The 24,083-nt window shown below is 39.2% G+C and overlaps 1 protein-coding gene across 1 annotated transcript in view; it reads left to right on the plus strand.

Annotated features, from left to right (window-relative positions):
- The window catches only part of LOC122805651 (gamma-crystallin M2-like), a 43,237-nt gene extending 20,104 nt beyond the window's left edge, over nucleotides 1-23,133 (plus strand). Inside the window, exon 3 of the mRNA XM_044075949.1 lies at nucleotides 22,825-23,133. Coding sequence (XP_043931884.1) covers nucleotides 22,825-23,100 — 276 coding nt within the window. The 3' untranslated portion in view covers nucleotides 23,101-23,133. The remainder of the gene's footprint in view (nucleotides 1-22,824) is intronic.
- The last annotated feature ends 950 nt before the right edge of the window (nucleotides 23,134-24,083 follow it).

Raw genomic sequence — 24,083 nt, forward strand, 5'->3', positions numbered from 1 at the left:
TTGAGGCCGGTAATCCTCTTTGTGAGGTATTTCTGTGGCCATTCCAGTTGTTGTAGATGTCTTGTGAGGTACATATCAAAAGGGGCGTTGTGCTCTATCATGGGTCTAATGAGTGATGAGTAGAGGGGAACAATGATCTATTTTTTTCCTGGATGAGAAATATTTTGTGATGAGGTGTGCCATGTAGAAGGATTTCCTGACTACTTGTGGCGATGTGATTATCAAAGGAGAGACTACTGTCCACCTGTGTCCCAAGGTCTCTTATCACACTTTCAGTGTTAAGTAGACTAGCATCTATGTGATAGCTCATGGGTACAGAGTTTTTACCAAAGGGGATGACAATTCACTTTTTGGCATTGAGCTTGGGCCATGGCTTTGATACCAGGCATCTGTCTCAGTGAGGCCCTTTTGTAGGATGTCCACATCGTTAGGATTTTCGACTATGGCTCCTAGTTTGCAGTCATCTGCAAATTTTGTTAGCCAAAGACCTTCTGTGTTAGCCTGTACTTCAGAAAAGTAGATACTAAACAGGAGAGGACCCAGGACTGAACCCTGTGGTACTCCACTTGTCACTGGTCTGAAGTCGGATTTGGAGTCTGGTACTTTCACAGTGTGGGTTCTGTCAGGAAGCCAGTTTGCAACCCATCTTGTGACATGAGGATTTATACCTAGTTTAGTGAGTTTATCTATAATTCCAGAGTTGGGGGTGGTGTCAAAAGCCTTGATGAGATCTAGATAGGCTGTGTGAACCACCTTACCCTCATCTATGGCTTTAGTGACTGCTTCAAAGAAGTCTATCAGGTTTAGGAGACATGCTCTGCCTTTTACAAACTGGAACTGGGTGGGATCCAGAGTTTGGAGATTACCAATGTCTTTGTTTATAAGTTCCATGATGAAACGTTCCATGGCCTTGCAGACCAGGCTCATTAGGGTAATGGGGTGGTAGTTCCTGGGGTCTGTGGTGACTCCCCCTTTGTGGAGTGGGATAACCATCGCTGTACACCATTCAGTGGGCACAAAGTCTGAGGTGAGGCTATGACTGAACATGGTGCTTAGGTGGGGTGCCAGTTCATTCTGTAGTTCATGTAGAACGCAGCCTGGGATGTTTTCAGGTCCCATGGATGCTGTGTTCTTGGCTTTGGAGAGTGTGGTTTTTACCTGTGCAGCCGCGATTACAGGAACTTTGCATTCTTCCCATATAGAGATGAGCCTTTTAGGGGGTGAGATAGGGGTAAAGTTAGCACTGAACCTATCTGCCAAGATGTTGGCAATATCAGTTGGTTCTGTTTATTTAATGCCATTGTGCTGTAACTTAGAGCAGATCTGAGTGTTGCCATTGAGATTCTTGACATAGCTATAGAATGCTTTGTGGTTGTCTTTAGAATCAGTGGTGATTTTGTTTACGTAACTAGCTTTGGAGGATTTTATGAGGGATCTCAGCTTTTTATTGAGGCTGACCAGGGAGTTCCTCCAATCATGGGATTTTACTGTTTTTTGCAACAGTTCCTTTCTTCTGTTGTAGAGTTTGTTATGGCAAGGGACCACCAAATTGGCTTCCTTTTTTTGGAGGACAGCATCTTGGTTCTGTTAGGGATAGCATGATCCATGCACTCATGTAAGTGCTTATAAAGTGCATTTATGTAGGATTCAGCAGTCGCACCTCTATTGTCCGTCGGCATGGGTGTCGCGAAGTTTGCCACTTCTGTCTTAAGAAGCGTGAAGTTGGCTTTGGAGAATTTTTTACAGTGGTTTCCCTAATGGGGGGGGTGGGGGCAGGATGTGGATGTCTAGGTTGATTAGCTTCTGGTCAGATCTGACCAACAAGGAATTGACCTCTGGTGTGGAACACCAGTTGCCCTTGTTGGTAATGACCAGGTCTAGGATATTGCTGCCCCTGGTGGGGGTGTGAATAAGTTGATCGAAGGCATTGGAATTTATGAATTCCAGAAAACGCTGAGCAAAAGAGTTGGTACATGAGTAGTTTTCCCAGTTAATGGTGGGGTAGTTGAAATCACCCATTATTAGGGTGTTGGGTTGTACCCTAATATTTTCCAGTGTATTAAGAAATGAGGAGTGGGAATCCTGGGGCATGGTGGGGGGATCTGTAGCAAGTTACAATTTGGATTGCGGTCTTGCCCAGAGTTAGTTGCACTTGGATAATCTCGGATGCATTATGCTGAGCAACTAGCCTGGAGGTGTAGATATCCTTAATGAATATGGACACGCCTTCACCTTTAGTGTTTCGGTCCACGTTAGGTGGCCGAAAGGTGTGGTATGCATTATAGCCTGGTAATGCAGGGGTGCTCTCTGGAGCCTTGAACCAGGTCTCTGTCACTGCACAGATGTCGATGTTCTCCACTTTAAGGAGTGCCTCGGGTGAATGCATTTTGAGGTTTAGACTTTTAGCATTGAATAGCATTACCGTCAGATTTTGCTTGCTTGTACCTGTTACAGTGGTGAATTTGTCATTTGAACTTTGCCTAAAAAAGGCACTATAGGGGTGGCAAGAGCCTTAGTCAGTGTCTGGAATCCCAAGGGTGACAGGTGCAGGTCATCTCTGGCAAAGCATTGTGGTCTGTTGATCATGTCATCCCAGGCAGACAGATACTGAATCCCCTTGGAATGACACCAGAAGCTTAGCCAATTGTTGAAGTCAGTCATTTTATCCTTGTACTGTGGTATCATTCTGGGTGATGGCAGGATTCTATGCAGAGCTAGGGTCATACCTGCCTGGGTTACAAGTTCGGAAAGCTCCTCCATGTCTCTTTTCATGTAGTGCAGGGAGGTATGTCTCAGGTCATTCACACCAACATGGACAATAACAGAGTCATATTTGTACTTGTTGTGTAGTGACCTGAGTGCGTGTGTTATGTGGCGGATCCTGGCCCTGACAGGCAGCTGATAGTAACTTTCTCCCTGTTTAGCCTGGTGAGTGGTACATCAGTGTTCCTGACTATAGAGTCATCTATGACTAGAGTGTTGGGTACGTTGTTATGCCTCATGGGCTGTGGTTGAGTGGCACACTGAGTTTGTGGGCTATGTGTCATTTGGGTTGTGTTGTGGGGGTGGAGGTTGCTTGCGTTTCTGCTTTGGAGGTGTCTGTTGCTTGAGCAGATTTTTATTGAGAGCCTCCATGAATGTAGGTGTGTGTTTTGTGTTTCTATGTGTGTGTTTTGGTGGTGTAGGTTTTGAGGGATTATGTGATGAGTGTGGTGTGGTGCAAGTGTTTACCTTCTCCTCTTGACTGTCTAGTCCAGTCTTGGCTGAAGAGAGCTTTGCTTCCAGTTTGGCTATATAAGTGCATCTCTCACAGGTTGTAGTGTTGGGTGGTAGGAGGAGAGGGTTGTCTGTGTACATGAGGCAATTGCTGCATTGCCCCAAGATGCCCAGATTCATCAGGTAGACAGGAGAAAACACCAGGAGCTGACCCTTAGACATGCCTGGATAGGTGCTTATTTATTAAGTACTAAAAACTGTTTTCCTCTAGACAAGTAAGGAAAGTTGAGTGCTGTAGTAATGTGTAGCCTATTTAGTGCTTACGAGTTCTGAACAAGTCCTGAGTTCAAATAAACAGATTTGAGTGCTAAAACTAAAAAACTGTCTAGTTCTACGGTAAAATTTGAAGAGCAGACTTTATGGCATCGGGAATAATTTAACCCTAGCTAAGTGGCAATGCATAAAGTGTACTTTTTTTTTTTTTAATATAACAGTAGCAAATGAGCAAACTGATTTAAACAAATTAACCATATAACCAATAAAAAGCTAAAAACTGATCCCTGTTCCAGTAGTCTTTGATCAGATAAGTTCTAACTGCACACTTCTGCCACTAGGTTGCAGGGGAACCTTATCCAAAAAAACACTGGTCTGGATTAGTGCTCAAGTTATACAAACAAAGCTAGATTCAGCAGGTCTGAATTTAGTCTATGCTACAGCAAACAAGGCATACCAATTTCAGAAAGAAACAGTTCAAATAAGCAGGCACAATAAGCCTTTAACCAGAAGCTCCCAGCTCAGAAGGGCAGAATCTTCCCTCTCCTCCCACAAGAGTGCAGACCACACCTTCTTAATGTAAAATAACTGGCCCAAAGCCCAAGTGCTTAAACCAGAACTAATACACTTTTAGAATAACAGACACTAAGCCTTCAAGCAGCAACTCCCAACTTAGAAGGATGTAAGCTACCTCTCCTGCCACAACAGTGCAGACTACAAACATAATGTAAAACAATTGGTCTGAAGCCCAAATGCTTCAACCAAAGGCTTAGAATAATAGAATAATAGTTACAATTTAATCAGGCTACTAACAAGCAGTAATAAATGCAGCAGAAAAAATGCAATTAAGTACTTTTAAGAACAAGCAGCAAAAGCAAAATAAAGTAATAAAGTAGGAAGAAACACAAATACAGTAAAAGCAGAGAAATAAAGTGCAATTTTTTACACATAACAATAGAAAACGAGCAAACTGATTTAAACAAATTACCCAATTAACCAGTAAAAAAGCTCAAAACTGAGCCCTGTCCAAGCAGTGTTCAATTAGACAAGTTCTAACTGCACACTCCTGCCACTAGGGTGCAGGGGAACCTTCTCCAAAAAGATGGCCTGGATTAGTGCTCAAGTTATACAAACAAAGCTAGATTCAGCATGGCTGAATCTAGTCTATGCTACAGCAAACAAAGCACACCAGTTTCAGAAAGAAACAGTTTAAATAAGCAGGCACAATAAGCCTTTAACCAGAAATTCACAGCGCATAAGGGCTGAATCTAGCTTCTCATCCCACAAGAGTACAGACCACAAATCCTGTTAATGAAAAATAACTGGTATGAAGCCCAAGTGCTTAAACCAGAACTAATACACTTTTAGAATAACAGACACTGAGCCTTCAATCAGCAATTCCCAACTTAGAAGGATGTAAGCTACCTGTCCTGCCACAACAGTGCAGACCACAAACGTTCTTAATGTAAAACAACTGGTCTGAATCCCAACTGCTTAAACCAAAAGGCTTAGAATAACAATTACAATTTAATCAGGCTATTACCAAGCAGTAATAAATGCAGCAGAATAAATACAATTGAATACTTTTAAGAAGAGGCAAAAGCAAAATAAAGTGCAATTTCTTTTTTAGTAAAGTGCAAGGAGTGATGAAGGAGGAGCAGAATAAAAATTCAAGGTTAAGAACCTAAGTGGGTTGGCCTTCTCAAATGATCTCTCTGTATTAAGTAGAATGAACACCAGACTGGGAGGGGTGTCCAAGATCAAACTTACAGTAGGGGTGGGCAATTGCAAAGCCACCAGCTATAACAACACCACAAGAATTAGGTGGGTGGGAGGGAGGGGGAAAAACAGTTTCAGGACAGATGAGAAACAGAAAACAATGCCAGAGAATGTATAAAATGATTCAGTCAGGCAAAAAAATAATTCAGTCAGGAAAAATTAAGACAATGCAGAACTCTGAAAGGTTAATATGCCAAGAAATATACTTATCAATCAGTGATATATTTCCACATTGTTTGAGAATCACACTTCAGCCAGAATACCAGGAGTTTCCAACAGTGTAGACAAGAATTTACAATCTGAAACTATATATATATATATATATATATATATATATATATATATATATATATATATATATATACACACACACACACACACACACACACACACACACACACACACACACACACACACACACACACACACCTTTTATATATATATATATATATATATATATATATATATATATATATATATATATATATATATATATATATATATATATATATATATATATTGTACATTTCTGTTTATTTGTTCATAAATGCTTTTCTGCAAACTCGATCTGAGGTAATTGAGAGAGAGGGATTGTGGGTAGAGGTGAAGCTTGAGAGTTTTTGCTGGCGTGGCTGTAGGTTCCGATATGGCAACCAAACCCATCTGTCAAGGATAAATGAAGATAGACAACACAAATGGAATGTTATGGTAAGGACATATCCTCTTTTCTAGCCTCCTGGCATTCAGCAGTAAGACTTGATAAGATGATTTTGCTATCTTGATAGCTTTGTAAATTTTGCATTGCCCAGAAAATGCTCTCTGGAGGGAGATAACATTTTAGCAAGTATTCAAAAGCCTAGAGAGGACAGGTGTAGACCATCCTTGGCAAAGCGACTTGGTCCATTAACCATGTTTTCCTATGCTGATATTGAATCCCCTTAGAATGACGCCAGAAAATCAGCCAGTTGCTAAAATCAATCATCTTTTGTTCATATTGTGGCATCATCTATAGTGATGGTAATATACTGCTCGATCCTAGGCTCATACAGCCTGAGACACATAGAGAGAGATCTAATATGTCTCTCTTCATATGTCTCAGCTCATTTACAGCTGCATGGACTATAATGGATTCATACTGGTACCTGTGCTGCACTGACTTGAGTGTATGTGTAACTTGGTGGATCCTGGCTCCAGATAGGCAACTAACTATTATCTTCTCCTTGTTCATCCTGGTTAGAGGGGCATCAGTATGTCTTACAATGGAGTCCCTATATGATTTGATTCCTAAGTAGTATGTTTGCTTGCCTTATGGGCTTTGTATTTGTGACTCCACTGAGTGTTGGCTGTATGTGTAGTGTTAGATGTTGCTTTTGTTGAGTGCTTTTTCTGTTTCCTGAGGATAATCTTTGCCGATGGGCAGTCTAGGAGGTCTTTGTTATTTAAGAAGATTGCATTTAACTGCCTCAGCATACATTATTCCATATGTGTTGTGTGCTGTATGTGGTGGGTGTTGTGTGCATTGTTTTGACAACCATATGTATGCTTATATAAGAGAGTTTTGCCTCCAGTGATACTGTATTATGTACACCTCTTCCATACAGTGTCTGTTACTTTAAGGATTAAGTGGTTGTCAGTTAACATGAAACAAATGCTACATTGTCTCAAGATACCCTTATCAAGCAGTCTGGATGCAGAGAAGGCAGGAAATTGCATATCCACATTGTTCAGCCCTGCTAATTGGTGAGCTACAAGAGTGTGGGCTATGGAAGTTAACATAAGGCTATTAAGGGTGCTTTTTTGGCGGGGGAGAGGTCAGAGGCAGACCAGGCTATAAAATACTACAATTAATGGTATTGCCACTCAAAGGACAAACTAGCTGCTCTATACTTACTGCTTTACAGAGTACCTCTTTATGGGCAGTTCTATAAGGAAAAGTTGCTTCTAGATGTTTGCATCAGTACAAGGCACTGGCACGGTGAGCAGCTCCTAGCAAATGCGGCAAATTTGTACCAGCACTGAAAATACAGAAAACTGACTACTTAGCCTTTTGTCCAATAAGATGACTTAGAGCTTTTTGGTTTGTTCACCAACTCAGACTAGGTAAACTCATACTGCCATGAGAGGAATAATCCCGGTCCTCCTAATGTAAAAATATAAAAAAAGGGTGTCCCAAGTGCAGTGCTAACACAAACAAACTCAAACGAACTTAAAAGAAAAGTACAAGGAGAGGGAATAAGTAATTCAAGATATCAACAGTTTATTATGAGAGTTAAGGAGTAAACAATGTTGTCCTATTTTTTTACCAAAAATGGGGGAGGGGGGTTATCAGTGAATGGTAATCCACGACACATCATTTTCTTGAACAGTTTAAATGGTTGTATACTTGGCTATAATAGACTTTAAGTGGCTGATGAAAGAGTTGTCTGTGTCTAGACTGTTAGTAAGTTTAACAGATTATTCTCAGCCTATTTTTTTCACATAACATTTATGTTTATTATATTCCAGAAGCTGGATGGCTGTTTTTTGTTTCTCTTCTGGAGATTTAGGTAGCAGTTCCCTCTATCTTGTGCTTTGATTTTATATTTGTTTCCCATTTCTTTTGTATTTCTGCAGTGAGGGTACATTGTTGTAGCGTTATATATTTTCCTGGCTGTATCCCTTTTGTCCACAAGTTTCCTAGTAGTTTTTTCTATCAAGGGTATTAAGTTATTTTTAAAATTCTGACTTTCCTTGAAAGAGCATATTTGTCCAAAAGAGTTTGGAAGATAGAAAGGAACATGTATACAGCTTGGTCTACTGTTTAACTAACACTGAGAAAGGATCAATCTGTATTATATATTTCATGTACTGGCAGCTTTTTCCAGTTTCTTATAGTAATTGTTTTTTTTTTTTGTTTTTCCAATAATTTTCATTTTTATTTTTACATTAATAAATGTCACAAATAAAAACCATCTTACAACATGACCGTGTGCATATATATATATATATATATACACATACATACATATATATATATATATATATATATATATATATATATATATATATATATATATACATACATACATACATACACACATATATACATACATACACATACACGCATATACATATGTTATACATTGATGTCAAATACCACAGGATATAGGTCATACAACATATCTGTTTACACTATGTACATATATGCTTTCATTGTTAATTCCACAGTTATATAGACAGTATATACATTCATAATATCCAAGTTATTATTTAATATCTGAACTTGTATGTGTTCTTTGGTTCCATTATAGTGTATTTCTAAGTTGCTGTGTGATGAATTATGCTAATATGATATTAAAGGTTTGTTCCCAAATTTCTCTGGATTTCATGTTTTTGTTTCTTTTATCTATTACTATTTTATGAGCTAAAATGTGTTGTATAGCTACTTGTTTAAAACCCTCCCAAGAGATATTTATTGTATCTAGCCATTTAAAAGCTATATACAGTTTAATTAGTAGGAAAATTGTTAAAAGTGTATTTGCTTGTTTTCTTGGGATGTTGGGTGGGAGAATGTGTAACAGAGTGAATTCCCAAGTTAATGTTGATGTTTGATAACCCGTTTTTTGTAAATGTACCTTGAGAGAGTTCCAGAGTTTATAGACACATTTACAGCTCCAAAATACATAGATTAAGTTAGCTATCTGGTCCTTACAGTGTGGGCAGAAAGGTGATTTTGATGTGTTAAATTTGTGTAGGATTGCAGGTGTAAAATAAGCATTATTATTGATCATGAGCTGAGTGTATGCTAACTTTCTGAGGGGTAGAATCTTCAGTGTTAGATTGATTGCCTGGCTTATTTGCTGATCATCTATGGATGGTTTAATTTTTCTCCAGTAGTTAGAGAAGAGGAGGTCCTTCTGGTATTTGATTTCATTTATCATTTTATATGAATTGGTAATAATTTTCTTTGTTGTGATAGTAGTTTTCCAAAGCCTGCTACAAGTTTCTATGTCACTATTGGTCATAGTAATATTTTGGAGATAACTGGAACACAGTTCTTTGATTTGTCTTAGGATTATTATGTGTGATTTAGGGAGGTTTAAGTTGGTCCTCATTTCTTGTATTGAACAGTTAAGGTAGGGATAGATATCTTGGATTGTTTTATCTTTTAGTCTGGGAAAAGGGACTAAGTCCAGCATCTTATTGTTTATTTCTAAATTTGGGTTTTATGAAGGGGTTGCAGTATTGTCATGGCATGTCTAAGGTTCAAGAATTGAAAGAGTTTTTGCGCTAGGTTGATAGAATGTTTTAAGGGCTCTATAATGTTATAAGTTTGTATTTCTTTCTGCTTCAGGAATGGAAGTGCTTTGGGATTGAAACCTAGAGCTTTAATATATCTATAATATACTGTCACCCAGAGAGGAGACCAATTTTCCATTGACGGGTTATGTTCAGCTATTCTCAATATTCTGTTAGTGTTAATGATCGAGTAGTACATTTTAAAATCTGGTAGATTTATTCCTCCTTTGCTTTTGGGGAGTGTTAATTTTGGATAGGAGATTCTGTTTTTTTTGGGTTCCCATATAGATTTTGCTAGGAAGGTATGAATTTGTTTGAAGAATTTATTATGTATTGTTGTCTGTGATGTCATGAATATATACATTAATCTAGGTAAAATGTTCATTTTGATTATTGATACTTTGGCCAAGAATGGTAGTTTTAGGTTGTTCCATCTTTTGCAGTCTTGCATTATATTTTGCCATTTAAGGTTTACATTGTGTTGGTAGAAGTCTTTGTTACTCTGGAAAAAGGTAATTCCCAGGTATTTAGTTTCTTCTTTAATTTTTATTGTGTTTAACAATGGTATTAGTGAGATGAGTTTGGGTGTTTTAGGGGAAAATATTAGTTTTATTAAGGTTTAGTTTGTAGTTAGACATAGTAGAAATGTTCAATTGCAGCTATTATTTTGTTTATATCTGAATTTGGTGTAGTGCAGTATATGTTCAGATCATCTGCAAATGCAGTGAGGTATATTTTGAAGTTGTGTATTGATGGAGGATTGTGATATGTATTTTGTTTAATGTATAGAAAGAGTGGTTCTAGGTATAGGTTAAACAGGAAGGGTGATAGTGGGCATCCTTGTCTTGTTCCATTTTTTATTAGGATCCTATTTGACCAAGTTTTATTTATATACAGAAATGTGTATGGGTTGCTATAGAGAGTTTGGATGATCTGAATGAAGTTATTGGGTATATTAAAGTAGGGTAGTGTTTGGAGTAAGAATTCTAGATTAACCCTATCAAATGCCTTGTGGGCATCCACTACCATTGTGTAGATGTTGATATTGTATCGGTTAGCGTAGGATATTAGTGCATCTAATGTTAATGTATTGTCACTAGTCTGTCTATGTGGTGTAAAACCGGATTTTTCAGGGGAGAGGATTTTTTCTATCAGATTTTTCATTCTGTTTGCAAGTATAGAGGTAAATATTTTAGTATCTATATTTAAGAGGGAGATGGGTCTGTAGTTGTCGGGGTTTTTGGGGTCTGTGTGTTCTTTTAATATAAATATAGTTTTAGAGGCATTAAAGTGGATATCATTTATTTTATAGTTTATTATGTAATTCAGTGTATAATATAGTAGTTTGGCTATCAAGGGGGAAAATGCTTTGTAAAATTCTGATGTGAGTCCATCCGGACCCGGAGCCTTATGCACTTTTAAGTGTTTGATTGTTGTAATAATTTCACTGATGGATATCGGCTCAGTTAATTTTTTTTGTTGGTCTAAATTGAGTTTAGGGAATTTCAGTTTTTGAAGAAAAAGAGTTCTATCTTCCTTTGAGGTTTGTAGTATTTGTGCTCCATATATTTGAGAGTATATTTGTTCAAATGTTTTAATAATGTCTTCATTTTTTGTGTAGTTTTTGTCTCTGTAGTAATTGTTTTTGTTTTTGATGGAGGTGTTTTATTTTCCAGGTAACTTAAAATGGATTGTGGCTACTGGGGTGTGCTGTACTAGATGTAATGTTATTGGGTACTTTGAGAGAGTTGTTCAGTCTAGGATGCTGACTGAGCCTGTTCTAGGTTCGATTCTTGAAAGCAATTGTTCTAGTTAAGCTAATCCTAAAGTACTTCGATTGAGACTGAGGTTGTGCATGATGTCTGTAGATCAAGGGATGTTGAAATTACCTAAAATTATTGCTTCACCAGAGACATTGTTTTTGCACCAGTTTAATACATCTGGGAGATGTTTTGTTGCTTTGCTTTATGTTTGGTGTATCTATCTGATGTATCCTCTGGGATTATGGAATGGATCATAAGAGGCATTAAGTAATACATTTGTTGTGCTCACCCATCTCTTTTCCTGAAAGAAATACTTCAGGTTTACTTCAAGTAGTTACTTATAAAATACTGGATTTAAAATTTGAATGTGATGTTTACTAACAGAGATTGAATACCGGGCAATAATGTGCTGGGTTGAGAAAGGTAGAATATTGATTGTAATGAGCTTTGTGCCATTACTATTTCTTCACCAACAATTTTTTTGTAAATAATTTTTTTTGTAGATTGACTGTCTGTGAATTGTGATTTCTTTAACAGGGATCATTGGTTTTAACCAGGTTTTTGAAAGATGTGGACTATGGGGTTTGTAGTGTCAAGTCTATGCCTGGAGTTGAGGAAATTTATCACTAATGCCCCTTGCATTAAAATTGATTTTTTTCATCATTTGGTGTTTAGCAGTGTTGATGTTAATATGGAGTTGGAAGCAGACTGTAATGAAGAGTGTTTTTTCTTATATGGTAGACTGCACTATAAATGTGGTGGACCAGTAGTCTGTTACTTCTTTTTTTTACTATGGGGAATGGAGGGTTAATTTGTAGAAGGTGATAAATAATGGGTTATAAAGTAAGTTGGTTGTATACAGGTTGCAAAGCTTTGAGGTCAGTTTATTGTATTACATAGATAATGTGATGCAGTGTGTTAAGAGATTCCATCTGTACAAAAATTACTGCAAAATAAACTAGTTTCATGGTGTGTACAGTGGGGGGTGGCTTAGGTAGTGTGTGCTGATCTAGTATATAAGGTGTATTTTAGGAATGGTTGACAGAGGTACACAATTTCTATCATCTGTGTAGTTTATATGTTATTTTGCAGATTATGATTATGGGTTTAGCTATAAGTGTGACAGTATTCTGAGTTGTTAGTTGAAGGAGTAATGTTTAGTGGGTACTGCTAACTGATATGAGAGTTATGCTACATAGATAGTTCATAGGTTCATAGGTAGATACTAAGCTATCTGCCCTAGGGCATTTATAAGCCTAGCCAGAGTGTATTTGGCTTCTGCCTCCCTATTAGATTAGCCTACTGTGCCTCTGTAAAGTAGGTCACAGAAGGTACCCTTTAAGATTAGTTTACTGTGCTTCTGTCTAGCAGGGACACAGAAGAGATCCCAGGGGTGAATTTGCGATTTCCCGTCCACGCGTCACAGATATTCCTAGGAGAGCAATATGTTGTGAGGATAGTGCTACATAGTATTATTGTAATTCATGATGCGTCTTTTGCATGTATATAGTACTATTTGTTAATTATTATTTAGCTGTATTAGCTTGTTTACTTTACATAGGTTAGTTGAGGATGCAGTAGCATATTGCTTATTTTAAGCATTGTCCCAGTACGCACATTTATTAGAGGTGTGGACTGGGTTGTGTTTCTTTAAGTGAAATTACTTGGATATGAGATTAGAGGAAGGGGTAAGAGTGAATTATAAAAGTAATGAGGGTGGGGCGGGGATAACAAAGTGGATTACTCATTTTGCACATGCACAGTGCAGCAGATATCCAGGAAATCAGCACTTGTGAAAAGTAAGCACAGAAACAAAAGTTCTGTACATAATCATCAAATCTGATGTTGTCATTTTCACTCATACCTCAATGAATGTGTTCAGATCCGACTCTTGGATCCAACTTGGCCACTTTCTTTAGAGTCTAGGATCCGACTCTCATCTCAAGCTTCTTTCTTACCCACAATGCCCCTGATCACTGTATTACCTCAGATCTCATTTGCTGCTCTTCAAAATTAGTCGGGATTGTGACTTCTTGAGCTCTAGTGGGTTTTTTTGTTAGTGAGTAGTTAACATTTTTTCTTCCTTTTTCTAATGTCTTAATATTTATAGTGTGCACTGTCTCCCTTAGCTCTTTTTCTGACTTTTCTACCTTAAAGTTAAACTTTATCATACCATAGTTGGTAATTACTTCTTTCCTTACCTCCTTTTAAGGTATTCTTTACCTACCACAGTTGGTAGCTGTTTCTTTCTCTGTCTAAAAAAATACAGTTATTTTTTCTATTATAGTTGCTGTTATTGTTCTCAGCTTCTTGGACAACCTGTATTTTAATTTCTACCTTGCAAAACTGCTTTCTAGTATGGCTTATAAACTACTGGATTTAAAAAGTGCACTTACTGTGGGCACAAGATCCCTACTTCTGATGCCCACAGGGAGGGCATTTATTGTCTGGAGCCTCCACATCTAGACACTTCCTGCTCTATTTGTGCGGCCTTTAATGTAAGGGCTATTAGTGGTCACAGGAATAAGTTGATTCTTAAAGGTCTTCTTCTGGCTTTGGCTCCTTCTGTTGGTACATCTTCTTCAGGCTTCAGGGGCTCAACCCCCTCTCAGAAAACTAAAGAGGCTAGGGAGCATAGGAAACTCTCCTCCTCCAACGCTCCTTAGTCAGTATCTTCCTCGCAGCCTTTTGAGAAAGTACCTAAAACCTCAGCACCAAAAGCTTCAGATCCTATAACAGTTGGCAATAAGTCTCACCTGTTCCATTCTCCAGAATTTTCCTGGGAGTGATTCTCTCCTAGATTAAAATCTCCATTCCTCCAGGAGACCCTGTAAAAGTCTTCCAGGCCACCACCACTTCATCTTCTGTTAGGTCCTGCTGTAGTCTGTCTGAGTTGGAGGTGGACAGGATGATGAGGAAGTTTCTCAGAACACAGATCCAGATGAGGGTTCTGTAGGCTCCATCTCCCATTGGATCTGTGAGCCTTAAGCCTACCTTCCAACTTGTACATGCTACTTCTCAGATACGGCCTGCTGTTTCAGAGTCCTCAGATCCAAGAGCCTTCAGAGTTGAACCGTCAGCTCCAAAGGTCCTGGTGTCCTTGACACCAATGAATTTTCTGACCTGATCAGCTCCAACGCTGTTGGAGCATGATGGATCTTGGAGATGAAGCATAGGTGCTGGATCTGAGGGGTTGACCTCAACTCCAACTTTTTCGGAGTCATCGCTTCCTCTCAGAGCTTTGGCATTGGATAGTTCAGCTCTGACACCCCCTTTGGATCCAAGGGTTTGGGGGCCATGGTGGTTGTCTAATCAGAGAGTTTCAGATCTGGTAGGATTGCCCTCAACATCTCCTGGTCCCTCGGTTTCAAGGTGGTGGAAAGGGTATTGTCTATACCTAGACTGGCTTTGACTCTTCCTTGTTTGGATCAGTGCCAATACCTCCTTTGGATCCTGCATCTGAGTTCTCTCATCCTACACGAAACTCCCAGATATGCTCAGAATTAGTTCAAAATAATGTGAAAATTACTGAACCACACACACACATTAACATACTGCTGGACAGGTTCAGCAAACCACTCAGGTATCAATCGAAAAACTCATCAGCTTGAATGTAAACATACATCACAACAAGATGGGTTGCAACTGTGGCGACGAGAACCCACAGGGTCAGAGTTGCTGGAGCCATGTCAGACTCAAAAGCCTGGTCACAAGTGGTGTCCCACAGGAGTCCCAGTCCCACCTGTTCGGCCATTACTTCTTCTTATACAAGCAAACACAGGGGTTATATGGACAAAGTTATTTTGCAGATGACTGCAAATGGCGAAAATAGTCAGCCATAGTCTCCAGATATCCACATCACAGAAACGATAACTGCAGCCAGAGCCATGGCCTGCCATGGCTGCCCAAGCCATGCATATAGTAAGCCTTCAAAAAAACATAGTTTACGCCCTAAAAAAGGTTAAGGTGACCCACCACTGGGGTGACAATCCACAGGGGACGAAAAGTCATCAGGGATCTGGGGGTCTTCGCTTTGACACTCATGTTGCTTTTTGACACTCGAATTTGCTTCTTAGAAAAGTTCCACCTGATGCCATATGATCATGAAGATCAATCAAAGGAATCAATCGCCCTCAACATGTCTGTACTCATCATCTCATCAGACCTATGATTGGCCCCGCTCTGATTTATCCGATCAGACACCGGAATGCAGCAAGAAAGGCCCCAAAAAAGGCCCAAAAGGCCTCACCAAAGATAAAAAAAATATGTCTTATGCTCATGCAATTGAGAACTCCAGAACTCCTCTTTAGTCTCATACCGCTTGTTCAGACTCATACAGTGCCTGACATATGTCCTTAAGGCTACCCCTACCAGATTTGATGAATATGCTCAGACACAAAAAAATCTAGAATCAGAACCACAAGGGCGGGATAGAAAAGCGAGACTACTGTTATAAATAGAGCGTGAATGGGACAAGGGTTGAGAGACAGACTAGACTCCCTTATGAACGGAATCCTGTGGCCTGGAAGGGTGAGGCAGGCAGGCAGGCCTTGAGAGGTTGTTCAAGAGGTGGAGAATGGGAGAGATCGGAAGAGAGATAACAGATATACCCTCAGATTACAAGTGTCACAGCTTGACAGAGGCACAGAAAATGATAGGCTTAGTTTTCATTCTAAGGCGAAGGGGTGTAACTATGGGCTATACTTAAGGCTAATAACCTCAGGGACAGCCAGTCCAGATGAGCTTCCAAACAGTTTCCACCAGCGAACTTCATGTCTATTCTGACACTTCCCCAGAGCATCCCACTGAGAAGATCCCTTGGAACAGGTTGTGCAAGAGGAGACACCTGGATTTTCCACAGGTATTCCTCACAGAAGACACTGATTCTGATGAAAGGGAAGGGTCCCCTAGATCTCCACCTGAGGAAGTCTTGTTTGGGGTCATATTAGAGATTCTTCACCAAAAAGGTAGTTGGTCTGCCCAAAACCCTTCCCAGGAGGAATCAGTGTTCTTGGAAGCCTTCGGGTCTGGACCATCTACTTCTTGGGTTACCCTGCCTATGGATGAGCTGAAAGACCTAGTCTCCCACAGAGCATGGAGGGAATCTGACTTGGCCAGACAAGGTTCTTAGTATCCCATCAGATAGCTTACATTGGACAAAAGGTGTTCCTGTAGATGCCATGGTCATTGCGACAGCTACTAAAAAGGAGTTGGCTGAACAGAGATCCTCTGTCCATCCCCCTAACAGGGAGTCTAGGGCACTGGACAGGATTTAGATGTGAGTGTATGCATTAGGGACCTTTCTTTTATGGTCGCTGAATTATTTGGTGCATTTCACGAGGTTACAGAGAGTCTTAATCAAGGAAATCTCTAACCCTCCTCCAGGGTCCATGTCCATAGAGGAACAGAAGTCTTTTTCCTCATAACTGGCCACCCTACAATCCATTACTAATGTGTCCATGAGGTTACTGTCACATGCAGCTGAAAGTTCCTCACAGGATGCAAGTTCAGGCATAACCATTAGGAAACATTCCTGGATGTCACTGTGTGATTTTGCGGAGCCCTTTAAGGCAATATTCATCAATACTCCCTTTATTGGATCTTCCTTATTTGAACCAACAGTTAATGAGACACTCTCCCACAGTGAGAATTGATGGAAAGATCCTGTCTGCCATGAAAATCACCTTTTCTACCATGCAAAGAACTTTTTCCAGGAATCAGTGCAGTGGTAAGAAAGCATGGTTCTTAAAACCCCAAGGGCTTTTCCAAGAATCTCATGGAGATTTTTCCCCAGAGGCAGAGGGGGGGGAATAACTATAATGGGAGACATCATCCTTATGGCAGATGGGATCTGCAGAATCAAGGTTCTGAAGATTCTTTCTCGGATAAGCCTTTTCAGAGCTCCTAAAAGGTTAGTTACCTGATTGTTCCTCTCTGAAGGCATTCAGGGGGGCACTTATCCTGCACCCAAAAGCCTTGACAGCCATAGCACAAGATTCTTGGGTGCAAAGGATCATATCCAAAGGATACTTCATTCCCTTTTCCCAAGTTCCTCCACAGAAGAGAAAAATTCTCCCTGATGTTCCACCCAATCAGAGGGAACAAGCAGCTCTAGAAATTCAAAAGCTGCTGGACAAAAGAGTCATTCAGGAGGTCCCACCAGACCAAAGAGGATCCGGAATTTACTCAAGGTTCTTTTTAGTGTGAAAGAAAACAGGGGACCTGAGACCATTTTGGATCTTAGTTATTCGAACCAGTTTGAAAAGAATTTCAAGTTTTGAATGGTCATGGTTCAGTCCATTCTGCCTCTCCTTCAGAAGGACAACTGGATGCGCTGTCTAGATCTTCAGGATGCTATCACATAAAAATAAACAGACACTCCCAAAAATATCTACGCTTCTGGCTGGGAGCCAGTCATTATCAGTTCAGAGCCCTGCCCTTTGGTCTCACCACAATGACCAGGGTGTTCACTAAATGTATGGCATTGGTAGCAGCTCATCTATGACTGTGCAGATTCAGAGTGTTTCCATATTTAAATGACTGGCTCCTAACCACACTGACCAAGCATCTTTCTGGAAAAGGCCAGAGATTACCTTCCACTTTCATCTCAATCTCTGGAGATTACAATACATCTGGTAAAGTCCCAATCTCAACCCTTTCAAGCTTCAGAGTTTATAGGGGTTCATCTAGACATAGTCAATTGCCTAGCTCTTCTGCCACAAAACAAAATTCTTACTCTGTAATCGCATGTCAATCAAGTTCTGTCTTATCCATCACCCCTAGCATATATATATATATATATATATATATATATATATATATATATATATATATATATATATATATACTCAAAGCCCTGGGGTCAGTGGCTACTGCAATAACTTTACTACCCACTGCTCATCTTCATATGAGAATTCTTCAGTGGACTCTAGCAATGCAATGGTCTTTTCATCAACAATCAATACAACATCTAATAAAATTATCTCAGATTTGCAGAAAATCTCTACTGTGGTAGATACATTCTGAAGAGATTTATCAAGGCTGCCCATTTGTTCTTCCTCCCCCAAAGAACACGTTGGCCACAGACACTTCCCAGTTGGGGGGGGCATTACTTGGGATGGACAGTTCAAGGCATGTGGTCCCAAGAAGAGACAAATTTGCATATAAATGTCCTAGAGATGAGACTGGTGCTTTAGGCATTGCAGGCCTTTCAGCACTCTCTTCCACTAGGAATTATTGCTATTTAGATGGGCAACATGTCAGTAGTTTGGTACATCAATAAACAAGGGGGAACCAGATCTTACCCCCTATGTCAAGAAGCAATAAGAGTTTGGCAATGGGCAATCTCCTCCAGCTGCCTTCTAGTAGCGACACACATACTGGGGAAATCTAACATATTAGCGGGCAAGCTCAGCATGACCATCCTGACTCTTCATGATTGGTCTCTCAATCAATCAGTAGCAAGGATAGTCTTCCAAAAATGGGGTCAATCATGCTGTGATCTGTTCACCTCTCCCCTCAACAACAAATGCAACAGGTTTTTTGCCCTAATTCCCCCTCGGGGACAGTCACCGAGAGATGCTCTAGTCCACATATGGCCCTCTGGTCTCCTTTATTCTTACCCTCCCCTACCTCTTATAGCCAAGTTTCTTCAGAAAGCAAGTCAGTTAAAGAGTAAGGTCATCTTCATTGCACCCTTCTGGCCTTGGCAGATATGGTTCCCTTTTCTATGGTCTCACTTAGTACATCCACCTTGGACACTTGATCCCACTCCAGATCTCCTGTCACATCCTGCAGGGATGACTTTTCTGGACATAGCAGGCCTCAAGCTGTCAGATCTGTTTCTCCAATTCCAATGATGGCTAGATATTCCAGGCTTTCCTCTCCAGTTCGTTGAATCCTTTCTTCATCCCACAAACTTTGAAGCAGAAAGATTTATAAGAACAAATGGAACATATTTTGACTTAGATCCTTTTACTGCTCCATTTTCTTGCCTCTATTTTTCAAACTGGGCAAGTTTCTCTACCATTAAAATACAGTTAGCAGCCATCTCCAACTACCACATCAGTGATAAGGCTTCTCCTTTAGCTTCTACTAAGTTGTGCAAGGCCTTCCTAAAAGGTACACTTTTGCTTAGACTTCCAATTTGAGATCCCACTCCAACTTGGGATCTGACTTTGGTATTCAGATCTTTAGTACATCTTCTGTTTGATCCCTCAGCCAAAGTAGACCTTAAGTTTTTATCTTGGAAGACTGTCTTTTTGGTGGTAATCACTTCAGCTAGACGAGTTTCAGAACTGCAAGCATTCTCAGCAAAACCACTGCATCTAATTTTCACAAGGATAGGGTTACCATGACCACTAATCCTTCCTTTCTACCTAAAGTAGCCTCTGAATCAAATATCAATCAAGTTATTAACCTACCAGTTTTCTTTAAAATTTTGAAAATAAAGGACAATATACCCTTCATCTCTTAGATGTACCTAGACACCTTTGTTTTTGCCTACATAGAACCAAGGAGTTTAGAAAAGCAGATCAGTTGTTTGTCTCCTTTTCTAACACCGAGATGGGAAAAGCAATTTCAAAGATTACTCAAGCGAAAAGGATAACAGATTGTATTTCTCATGTTTATTCCTTGAAAGGCCGTACCTTACCAAAATTACTGAAGGCAAATTCAACCAGGTTGATCACTAAGTCAGCTGCTTTTTGGGCTATAACTTCCATTTATGACATTTGTGTAGCTGCCACGTGGTGTAATTCTCAAACCTTTGTTTCTCATTACAAATTGGACATCATGGAAAACAGCATCAATTGGTTCTGGAGTGCTCCCGAATATCCTTCAATGGGTGTCACCCAAGTTAATTGTAGCTAGGGACTCTGTCTCATTTGTTGAACGAATGAAAGTGATAACATCAAATATAAAAGTTCTGTACTCTCCATAATCTTCCATCTGTGTTGTTTATTTTCATTCTTCCTCAACTTCCCTCCCACCTTCCCCCTATCTATGTCTTTGGGAGTGACCTAATAGAATTCTTATTAGCAACCATTGTTCCTGTTTGAACTCTTGATCTTTCAGCTATCACTGTTCTGTCTTAGCTATTTTGAGTTAAATTTTCATCAGTGATATTGTATAATAGCAGCAAACTCAATATGAAGTATATGTAAGGGAGGAGCTTGAAGAGCCGGATCCTAGAATCTAAAAAAAGTGGCTGAGTTGGATCCAAACTCATAGGTTTATAGATTAGTACTAAGCTAACTGCCCTTGCGAGCCATTTTAAGCCTAGCCAATTATCCCTTGTGAGATTCAAACCCTGAACCTTGTGTTTGTCAGGCAAACACCTTAACCATTAGGCCACCCTCTCAACCCCTTATTCACTGAGGAAGAATGAAAATGGACAATAGAGAAGAAACATTATGTTGAGTACATAACTTTTATTTTAATTAGAATATAAAACACTAAAAAATGATAGATACAAAGGAGATGCGAGTTGCCAAAACAGAGTGTAGGTTGTGAGTACTAAAGGCATGCCGGGTATATACACATTATGGACAGGCAGAAAAGTATTGTGATAGTATGAGGGTGTGTGAAGATAACATAAAAGCAAAATTGGGGTAGATTTACTAAAAGTAAGTTGTGTGCACAGTAAATTTAGTTGAAGCAAACACAGCAAGGCAGTATGGATGGTTACAATGTAAGTGTGATTGGTTACCTGTGTTATGCCAGATATGGATGCAGTGCGATACTCTATGAAGACATATCTGTGAGAGACAGCAAAAAAAAAAAAAAAATCCTACAAAAAACACTTGGGTAATAAGTAGTCCAGTGACAGAGCCTAAATTGATAAAGAACAATATTCATATAGCAGTATGAGATACCGTATTCCAGAGCACAGGCAGCTTGTTTGACATTATTTCCTGAAAACTCAACTTATTACTTTCCCACACTGCTTACTTACCTTTGAGATATATGATATAATCATCTAATGTCTCTTTCCATGTCTTTTGCTGTTTTTGTTTCCCCCTGTAATAGTAAACTCTTGGCTGGTTTGGAAATTCCAGATGTATCATATTGATAGTCTTTCTGTTTTATCTAAGTTACTATATTTCCTATATTACCTTGACAGGTGCCTTTTCTTTCTTTTATCAGACACTGCCATCACTTATGCAATCAAGCCAAGGCTGGGATTTATTTCCAGCCATGAATAATTTGTTTACTGGCCTTTTATGTGTTTAGGTTTGAATAAGGTTTGCATGGTTTAAGAATCTTACTACTACATGTATCACGTTGACACCTATGCCATGAGTAAAATAAGATTTCAAAAGTGCTCTGTAAGTATAAATGAGTGTTTTGGAAAAGGTTTTAACGTGTTTTAATGATGCTAGTGAAATAATTTATTTGACTGTGGAGTATGTTTCCAGGCTGATTGAAATTACTAGAAAATATGTCCTTGTTTATACTTTTTGTACTCAGGACATACAGTGACTGTGAAGCTGTGTGAAGAACTGGCAGTGAGTGGTAGAAGAACATTACTATGCACACTACATATACAGTGAAGCAAGATTGTTAGGCCTATGTTTAAAAGCACAGGGCCAAATAATTGTTGTAATGCACTAATTTCAGAGATAGTGGTGGTGTCCATATGGAGAGTGTCACAGCACAAATTGTCAACTGACTCCTTTGACCCACTCATATGAGATATTATTTTAAAAGCTGCTAAAATATAGTTAAGATAGATAAATGAGTCTGTATGCTTTGGTAAATCAAGGATATTCATACAGAGCATAGTTTCTTAAGACTGTATCACAGTGAGCTTCCATCATGCCATGGCAAACTTCTGAGTCTCCCTTTGATATTACAAAGGGGCTTTGGGCCTCCCCATAAAAAAACATATATTTTGCACTGCATGGGACTAGACAGAACCCCCCCCCCATACACACACACACATATATGCAATGAAGATAATTTGTCTTTGTATATATAGTTCTTTCACTACTGCTTGGTCCTCTTGAGGGAGGCTAGCCTCACCATTTGGGAAACTGTAGTATGACAGAAAAATATTTTTGGCCCAGTGATGGATTTGTGGGTGATATATAGAGTAAGTGTCTATGCCTGAAAGTTTGTTCAAAAATGTAATACAGAAAGTTCCACACCCAGCTGTTAAGCAATGTCATCTGGGTAGGAGAGGTCATGGATGGGAGAACAACTGTGATTTGCAGACTTGCATATTGTGAAAGGGTATCCTACCTATTAAAAAGTGTACTTGAGACCATGAGCAAATACATTCAAATGTAATGTAGGCCATTCCCCATCTTGAAGTTCACAGGTAGTAAATTAAAAAAAATCATACTGTAATGGAATAACTATATGGTTAATAAGACATCTGGCTGTCAGAAAAAAACAATTGCATAGTATTTATACAACATACAGTGAAAGACTGTCATTTGAGTTTTATCATGAAATAGCATCCTACTTTACATTTTCTAATAATTACTGTATATAAACATTCTTCTTACAGTACCAAGGATCTTACAGGATGAGGATGTATGAGAGGCCAGAATTTGGAGGACAGATGATGGAATGCATGGATGACTGTCCATCTGTTTATGAACAGTACCACTACCAGGACATTCACTCCTGCAATGTGATGGGTGGCTATTGGATCTTCTATGAGCAGCCCAACTATAGAGGAAGACAATACTTCCTGAGACCAGGCGAATACCGTAAGTTCTGTGACTGGGGAGCTGAGAGCTCTAGAATTGGATCTTTCAGGCGTATCACTGACTTCCTTTAAACTGAAGCATCATTTCATCCAAAATATTATACAGAATCAACAAATAAAACATTTTTAAAATAAGTACTAAGTTTGAATTTATTTATTTATTTATGTTATTATTTATTTAATTAAGTCTAACCAGGCAATACTTCATTTAAGGGCATTTTCAGCAATTTAAAAAAAAATTCTGAACATTTCCAGATATAAATAAGTGTATGTATACATGACTTCATGTATGTATGAACAAGCAGGGTTATACTCTTTCATCTCTTGGAACCACAGTAACTAAATTATACAAGAGAAAATTACATCTCTGCTGAGCAGCCTTTTATTGTCTTTAATGTTCATTTCCTTTATTTACTGTTGTCACTAATATGATTATTTGCTGAAGACAACCAGGTAGTCTGACTGGCAAATCAAGATCTAACAGCATTTGTCTATGAAGACTCCATACTGAATATTAGACATTGGAAGGGATGGACACAAGGATAGACTGAGTTAACAAAGATGAAGTTCAAGGTGGAAGGTAGACAGAGCTAAATTATGCTTTCTCAACAATAACTTTTGTCTGGTTCTCATTTGCACTCCACTTTGGAAACTCATGTACCCCTTACCTCCAACCCACTTTCCTACTCTCCTGTCTTATTTGGCAGTTCCTTAGCTAGCCAGCCTTCCTGACAATTTACAGCAGGAGGCAGGGAATCTTTGGTAATTTAATGTACCCACATATTCCAGTATTACTCATACCTTTATACTTTTTCCCATTTGCCTTCCTGGCTACCCCATTGATTCGTAAACATAGTATGCTAATGAAAACAAGCATCATGTGCACTATGTGCAGAGCACCATTGTGAAATACAATTATTTATAGACATGGAATATTGTAGCCCACAGTATCATAAACAGACCTCCTCTGTTGTTCACTAGACATTCCTGTGCCTAGGATCAGGGGAAGCTCTATGTAGCATGGCAGTGCTACACAGCCCAGCAGTGAAAAGGTT

The sequence above is a fragment of the Protopterus annectens genome, chromosome 6.part1, assembly GCF_019279795.1.
Source record: "Protopterus annectens isolate FY-2018-M chromosome 6.part1, PAN1.0, whole genome shotgun sequence".
NCBI classification, from domain to species: domain Eukaryota; kingdom Metazoa; phylum Chordata; order Ceratodontiformes; family Protopteridae; genus Protopterus; species Protopterus annectens.